At 50.2% G+C, this 8,271-nt stretch overlaps 1 protein-coding gene across 1 annotated transcript in view; it reads right to left on the bottom strand.

Annotated features, from left to right (window-relative positions):
- The window catches only part of DENND11 (DENN domain containing 11), a 51,394-nt gene extending 44,020 nt beyond the window's left edge, over nucleotides 1-7,374 (bottom strand). The window contains exon 1 of the mRNA XM_075343897.1: nucleotides 7,116-7,374. Coding sequence (XP_075200012.1) covers nucleotides 7,116-7,326 — 211 coding nt within the window. The 5' untranslated portion in view covers nucleotides 7,327-7,374. The remainder of the gene's footprint in view (nucleotides 1-7,115) is intronic.
- Nucleotides 7,375-8,271: the final 897 nt, after the last annotated feature.

Genomic DNA, 8,271 nt, shown 5'->3' with positions numbered 1-8,271 from the left:
TCTTGCATGCACTGCTCTTCCTCTGAGACATCTTCCAGTTCTGAGAGATTCCTGGCTCGTCTTGCATGCACTGCTCTTCCTTGGAGACGTCTTCCAGGTCTGTGAGAGTCCTCTGTTCCTGGAATCTGCCATTTCTAAATTACATTTCGATCTGAGGAAAAGGCAACTTGAACCTTGGTCAAAGTTATCTAAGCACCTAAATCTCTAATAAGGGTTTGCATCAGCCCAGTTTCCTTTTTGTCATTTTTAAAATGCAAAATATGAAAACACAGTATATAATTTTTTTATTTTTTTTTTGCTTAAAATAGAAAGGAAATGTCCTCTTGAACTTTACACCTTCTAGAGATAATTTCATCTTCAACTTGCATAACTGTAAGGCTATGTGCGCACGTTGCGTACAAGCCCTGCAGAAATTTCTGCAGCGATCTGAAGAGCACATGTGCGCTTTAGATCGCTGCAGAAATGTCCGTAGTGAGCGCCGATTCCATGCGCTCTGCCTGCAGCTCCTCCCATAGACAGAGCAGGAGCTGCCGGCAAAGCGCAGGAAAGAAGTGACATGTCACTTCTTTTTGCGCAGCGCTTCGGCAGTAGCCGAAGCGCTGCGCTCTTAAACGCCACGTGCGCACGGCCCCTGCACAGTCTCCATAGACTGTGCAGTGGATGCAGGACGCATGCAGTTACGCTGCGCTACAAAGCGCAGCGTAACTGCATGTTTTTACGCGACGTGCGCACATAGCCTAATAGTCATTATCTAGAGTGATTATACACAGTCCTTATATACAATTAGTCAGCAAATTTTTACATAAAATTATATACAGTCCTCATTTATTACATTAGGATAATATACAATCCTTTATTATATTAAATACAGTCCCCTCATTATATATAGTCCTCCATTATATTTATACAATCTGCCTTTATTATATTATATTACATACAGTCCTCAGCTATTACATACAGTCCTCAGCTATTACATACAGTCCTCATATACAGTCCTCATATACAGTCCTCATATACAGTCCTCATATACAGTCCTCATATACAGTCCTCATATACAGTCCTCATATTATATACCGTAGTTCTCTATTAAAATATATATATATATATCTATATATACAGACAGTCCTCCTCTATTAATAATAATCTTTATTTCTATAGCGCCAACATATTCCGTAGCGCTTTACAATTCAGGAGGATCATATACAAACAAGTAACAGTTATAGAAATACAATATTTAGAGGGGAAAAAAATACAACCCTGCTCGTGAGAGCTTACAATCTACAATGAGATGGGGGGAGAGGCAAGGTTCAAGTGCTTATTTACAATGACAATCCAACCATCTCACGGAAATGGGGCTGGATAATGGTTTCCTGGACCAGTGGGCCCGAGCCTTGAGATGCCTTTGGGTGCCATGGAGTTTGATGTGGAGCTATGTTGTGAGAGGTTGTAGAGGGACTATGTGAATCGAATCTGATTAGGGAGTGTGATAGGCCGCCCTAAAAAGATGCGTCTTTAGGGTGCGTCTGAAGCTGAGTAAGTTGTGATTTGTCCTAACTTCTTGGGGTAGAGCGTTCCAGAGGGTTGGTGCAGCTCGGAAGAAGTCTTGGATCCGGGAGTGGGAGGTTCGAATTAGTGAGGATGTTAGTCGAAAGTCGCTTGCAGAGCGTAGAGAACGGGTGGACTGATAGACAGAGAGGAGGGTGGAGATGTAGGGGGGTGCTGCACTGTGGAGAGCTTTGTGGGCGAGAACAAGCAGTTTGAATTGGATCCTATGATATATGGGCAGCCAGTGCAATGACTGGCACAGAGCAGAGGCATCCGAGTAGCGGTTAGCCAGATAGGTGACCCTGGCTGCTGCATTAAGGATTGACTGTAGAGGAGAGAGTCTAGTTAGGGGGAGACCAATTAATAGAGAGTTACAGTAGTCCAAGCGAGAGTGGATCAGGGCCACGGTGAGGGTTTTTGTCGTTTCCATTGTGAGAAAGGGGCGGATTCTAGAGATGTTCTTGAGGTGCAAGCGGCAGGTGCGGGCAAGAGATTGTATGTGGGAGGTGAAGGAGAGATCAGTGTCAAGTATAACCCCCAGGCAGCGGGCTTGCGGCCTAGGACTTATCGTTGTGCCACACACAGAGAGGGAGATGTCAGGTTGAGGAAAGTTGGAAGATGGAGGGAAAAGAAGAAGTTCAGTTTTGGAAAGGTTAAGTTTCAGATAGAGAGCAGACATGACATTGCAAACTGCAGTCAGGCAGTCACTGGTGTTCTGTAGTACAGCGGGGGTGAGCTCAGGGGAGGAGGTGTATAGCTGTGTGTCATCAGCATAAAGATGGTACTGAAAGCCAAATCTGCTGATGGTCTGACCAATTGGGGCAGTGTAGAGGGAGAAAAGAAGAGGGCCAAGGACTGAACCTTGAGGGACCCCAACAGTGAGAGGAAGAGGAGAAGATGTGGAGCCAGAAAATGATACCCTGAATGAGCGGCCAGAAAGATAGGAAGAGAACCAGGAAAGAACAGTGTCCTTTAGGCCGATAGAGTGGAGCATAGAGAGAAGGAGATGGTGGTCAACAGTGTCAAAGGCAGCAGAAAGGTCAAGAAGGATAAGCAGAGAGTGGTCACTGTTACGTTTTGCTGTCAATAGGTCATTGGTCACTTTGACAAGGGCAGTTTCTGTTGAGTGTAAAGGGCGGAAGCCAGACTGTAAAGGATCTAGAAGAGAGTGAGAGGAGAGGTAGCGGGTGAGGCGAGAGTAGACCAGGCGCTCCAAGAGTTTAGAGATGAAGGAGAGATTGGAGACTGATCTGTAGTTGCTTGTGCAGGACGGATCGAGAGAAGGGTTTTTTAATAATGGAGTAATGATAGAGTGTTTGAGGGAGGAGGGGAAGATACCCGAAGAGAGAGAGAGATTGAAGATTTTAGTTAGGTGAGTGGCGACAACCGGAGAGAGGGACTGGAGTAGAGGTGTGGGGAAGGGATCAGTAGGGCAAGTTGTAGGACGAGAGGAGGATAGGAGCCTGGAGACTTCCTCCTCTGTGACTGGGTCAAATGTGGAAAGTGAGCTGGATGGAATATGGGGAGGGATGGGATTCACAGGGCTTGGTGGCTGGGAGCTGATCTCTTGGCGGATGTTTTCTATTTTCTCTGTGAAATACGAGGCCAGGTCATCAGCATGAAGGTCTGTGATAGGGGTCTGTACTTTGGGACTGAGGAGGGAGTGAAAGGTGTCAAAGAGTTTTTTTGGATTGTTGGCAAGTGAGGAAACAAGGTTGGTGAAGTAGGTCTGTTTGGCGAGGTGAAGGGAATAGTTATAGGTCCTTAACATGAACTTGTAGTGGATGAAGTTTTCTGGTGTGCGGGTTTTCCTCCATAGGCGTTCGGCGCTCCTGGAGCATCGCTGGAGAAATCGAGTTTGTGATGTGAGCCAGGGCTGTTTTACTCTGCGTTTGGTCTTTCTGAGGGTGAGGGGCGCTACTTGGTCTAGCGTAGTCCTGAGTGTGTCATTGTAGTGCTTTACAGCCAGATCAGGACAGGAAAGTGAGGATATAGGGGACAGTGATGTGTGTAAAGAGTCTGAAAGTGTCTGAGAATCGATGGCCTGTAGGTTTCTGAATGTGTGATTGGTGGGAGTGTGCTGGGGCGGACGAGGGTTTGTGAGCTTGAAGGAGAGGATGTTGTGGTCAGAGAGGGGAAGAGGTGAGTTGTCAAAGTCAGAGATTGAGCAGAGGCGGATAAATACCAGGTCAAGAGTGTTACCATCTTCATGTGTCTCAGAGGATGAGAGCTGTGAGAGGCCAAGGGAGGTGGTGAGAGATAGAAGCTGGGATGCAGAAGGTGAGGAGGGGCTGTTCATGGGGATGTTAAAGTCTCCTAGGATCAGGGTTGGTAATTCTGAGGACATGAAGTGCGGCAGCCAGGCTGAAAAGTGGTCAAGGAACTGGGTGGGTGAGCCTGGTGGACGGTATATGATAGCTACTCTATTATATATAGTCCTCATTATTATACAGTCCTCTCTTTTATACAGTCCTCCATTATATTATATACAGTCCTCATTATGTTCAGTCTTCCGTTATATTATTCTATGCGGCCCTCCTCCGTTATATTATTCTATGCGGCCCTCCTCCGTTATATTATTCTATGCGGCCCTCCTCCGTTATATTATTCTATGCGGCCCTCCTCCAGGATATGCGGCCCTCCTCCAGGATATGCGGCCCTCCTCCAGGATATGCGGCCCTCCTCCATGATATGCGGCCCTCCTCCATGATATGCGGCCCTCCTCCATGATATGCGGCCCTCCTCCATGATATGCGGCCCTCCTCCATGATATGCGGCCCTCCTCCATGATATGCGGCCCTCCTCCATGATATGCGGCCCTCCTCCATGATATGCGGCCCTCCTCCATGATATGCGGCCCTCCTCCATGATATGCGGCCCTCCTCCATGATATGCGGCCCTCCTCCATGATATGCGGCCCTCCTCCATGATATGCGGCCCTCCTCCATGATATGCGGCCCTCCTCCATGATATGCGGCCCTCCTCCATGATATGCGGCCCTCCTCCATGATATGCGGCCCTCCTCCATGATATGCGGCCCTCCTCCATGATATGCGGCCCTCCTCCATGATATGCGGCCCTCCTCCATGATATGCGGCCCTCCTCCATGATATGCGGCCCTCCTCCATGATATGCGGCCCTCCTCCATGATATGCGGCCCTCCTCCATGATATGCGGCCCTCCTCCATTATATGCGGCCCTCCTCCATTATATGCGGCCCTCCTCCATTATATGCGGCCCTCCTCCATTATATGCGGCCCTCCTCCATTATATGCGGCCCTCCTCCATTATATGCGGCCCTCCTCCATTATATGCGGCCCTCCTCCATTATATGCGGCCCTCCTCCATTATATGCGGCCCTCCTCCATTATATGCGGCCCTCCTCCATTATATGCGGCCCTCCTCCATTATATGCGGCCCTCCTCCATTATATGCGGCCCTCCTCCATTATATGCGGCCCTCCTCCATTATATGCGGCCCTCCTCCATTATATGCGGCCCTCCTCCATTATATGCGGCCCTCCTCCATTATATGCGGCCCTCCTCCATTATATGCGGCCCTCCTCCATTATATGCGGCCCTCCTCCATTATATGCGGCCCTCCTCCATTATATGCGGCCCTCCTCCATTATATGCGGCCCTCCTCCATTATATGCGGCCCTCCTCCATTATATGCGGCCCTCCTCCATTATATGCGGCCCTCCTCCATTATATGCGGCCCTCCTCCATTATATGCCGCCCTCCTCCATTATATGCCGCCCTCCTCCATTATATGCGGCCCTCCTCCATTATATGCGGCCCTCCTCCATTATATGCGGCCCTCCTCCATTATATGCGGCCCTCCTCCATTATATGCGGCCCTCCTCCATTATATGCGGCCCTCCTCCATTATATGCGGCCCTCCTCCATTATATGCGGCCCTCCTCCATTATATGCGGCCCTCCTCCATTATATGCGGCCCTCCTCCATTATATGCGGCCCTCCTCCATTATATGCGGCCCTCCTCCATTATATGCGGCCCTCCTCCATTATATGCGGCCCTCCTCCATTATATGCGGCCCTCCTCCATTATATGCGGCCCTCCTCCATTATATGCGGCCCTCCTCCATTATATGCGGCCCTCCTCCATTATATGCGGCCCTCCTCCATTATATGCGGCCCTCCTCCATTATATGCGGCCCTCCTCCATTATATGCGGCCCTCCTCCATTATATGCGGCCCTCCTCCATTATATGCGGCCCTCCTCCATTATATGCGGCCCTCCTCCATTATATGCGGCCCTCCTCCATTATATGCGGCCCTCCTCCATTATATGCGGCCCTCCTCCATTATATGCGGCCCTCCTCCATTATATGCGGCCCTCCTCCATTATATGCGGCCCTCCTCCATTATATGCGGCCCTCCTCCATTATATGCGGCCCTCCTCCATTATATGCGGCCCTCCTCCATTATATGCGGCCCTCCTCCATTATATGCGGCCCTCCTCCATTATATGCGGCCCTCCTCCATTATATGCAGCCCTCCTCCATTATATGCAGCCCTCCTCCATTATATGCAGCCCTCCTCCATTATATGCAGCCCTCCTCCATTATATGCAGCCCTCCTCCATTATATGCAGCCCTCCTCCATTATATGCAGCCCTCCTCCATTATATGCAGCCCTCCTCCATTATATGCAGCCCTCCTCCATTATATGCAGCCCTCCTCCATTATATGCAGCCCTCCTCCATTATATGCAGCCCTCCTCCATTATATGCAGCCCTCCTCCATTATATGCAGCCCTCCTCCATTATATGCAGCCCTCCTCCATTATATGCAGCCCTCCTCCATTATATGCAGCCCTCCTCCATTATATGCAGCCCTCCTCCATTATATGCAGCCCTCCTCCATTATATGCAGCCCTCCTCCATTATATGCAGCCCTCCTCCATTATATGCAGCCCTCCTCCATTATATACAGCCCTCCTCCATTATATACAGCCCTCCTCCATTATATACAGCCCTCCTCCATTATATACAGCCCTCCTCCATTATATACAGCCCTCCTCCATTATATACAGCCCTCCTCCGTTATATACAGCCCTCCTCCGTTATATACAGCCCTCCTCCGTTATATACAGCCCTCCTCCGTTATATACAGCCCTCCTCCGTTATATGCAGCCCTCCTCCGTTATATACAGCCCTCCTCCGTTATATGCAGCCCTCCTCCGTTATATACAGCCCTCCTCCGTTATATACAGCCCTCCTCCATTATATACAGCCCTCCTCCATTATATACAGCCCTCCTCTATTATATACAGCCCTCCTCTATTATATACAGCCCTCCTCCGTTATATACAGCCCTCCTCCGTTATATACAGCCCTCCTCCGTTATATACAGCCCTCCTCCGTTATATACAGCCCTCCTCCGTTATATACAGCCCTCCTCCGTTATATACAGCCCTCCTCTGTTATATACAGCCCTCCTCTATTATATACAGCCCTCCTCTATTATATACAGCCCTCCTCCATTATATACAGCCCTCCTCCTCATCACATACAGATGCTGCAGACCCCGGCACCGCTGCACTCACCGCTCCTGGAATCGAATGTGACCACGAACACCGCGGCGATGTGATCGTCCTCCAGCTGGGGCAGGGGGCTGAGCTCCCCGGGCGGTGTGCGGCTCCAGCTGGCTCCGTATCCCCGGGGCCACTTCCCCTCCTGCTCTCCCTCCGGGACAGGACTGACCCCCGGCGCCTCGGCCCAGTCCAGGAGCGGAGCCCGGTCCGTGCGCCCGGCCATTCCGCTGAGAGCCGTCAGCAGCCCCGGGCGCCGGAAGTGAGGGGGAGGAGCCACGCACCTGTGAAACCGCTCTATCTCCCAGAGTGTATGGGGAGAGATAGACAACTTTCACATCTGACGTCATTTCCGGCGAGGGCCAGAACAGCTGTTGTGCCCAGGGCTGCCAGTCATGAAGAGACACAAAGGGGTTTGTCTGCCTCCTGACAACTGGGGCATTGTGTCTGACGACCCCCCGCGTGCTGACTGCACCCCGGAGCTGTGTACAGCCGGGAAAGATGGGGACCCTGCTCCTTCTCCCATGGTCTGTGTAATGAATTATTGATGAGGCCATTACTGTGTAAAAACCAGCAGCATCTCACAGGGAACCAGGCACACACTGAGAAGAGCAAAAACCTGCCACCAGAGGTCTACATGGGCTGTATGTCAGTATTTGTCCATTTTATTTATAAATAAAGCTTAATAATTGATATTGAAAGCTGAAGTTTTGTCACAGTTGTATCCAGCCAAGTAGATTGGGATGCAGCCGGATACATTGCACCCGCTGCAGGCTACGATACAGAGGTGTCCTGCTGATGTAGGACCTCAATGGATACCTGAATGGATACCATTGTAACAAACCCTCAGCTGTGAGAAGTATCCGGTCATTTCTGGTCTCCTGCCTTCAGCTGTAACAAACGACGACCTTTCACCAAATTTTTCCTTGGGGGCGGGCACTTCTTCTCCCTGTATGATGCCGACCAATCATAAGCAGGCAGCAACACACTGGAGAAAGAAGAACACGCCCCCACCACAGCTTATAACAGGTTTCTCAGTGTGTTGCATGTACAGACAGCCATGATCTCCGGGTCTAACCTCCTGCATGATTAGAAAATACAGCAGAGCTGACAGTCTTTGCCTCAGCTCTGCTCTTCCATGGTTCCACTACTACTACATCAATCTCCGCTG

This window comes from Anomaloglossus baeobatrachus, chromosome 4 (genome assembly GCF_048569485.1).
Source record: "Anomaloglossus baeobatrachus isolate aAnoBae1 chromosome 4, aAnoBae1.hap1, whole genome shotgun sequence".
Classification (NCBI taxonomy): Eukaryota; Metazoa; Chordata; class Amphibia; order Anura; family Aromobatidae; genus Anomaloglossus; species Anomaloglossus baeobatrachus.
Note: the sequence above shows the minus strand (reverse complement) of the source record. Positions and strands in the feature narration are given on the sequence as shown.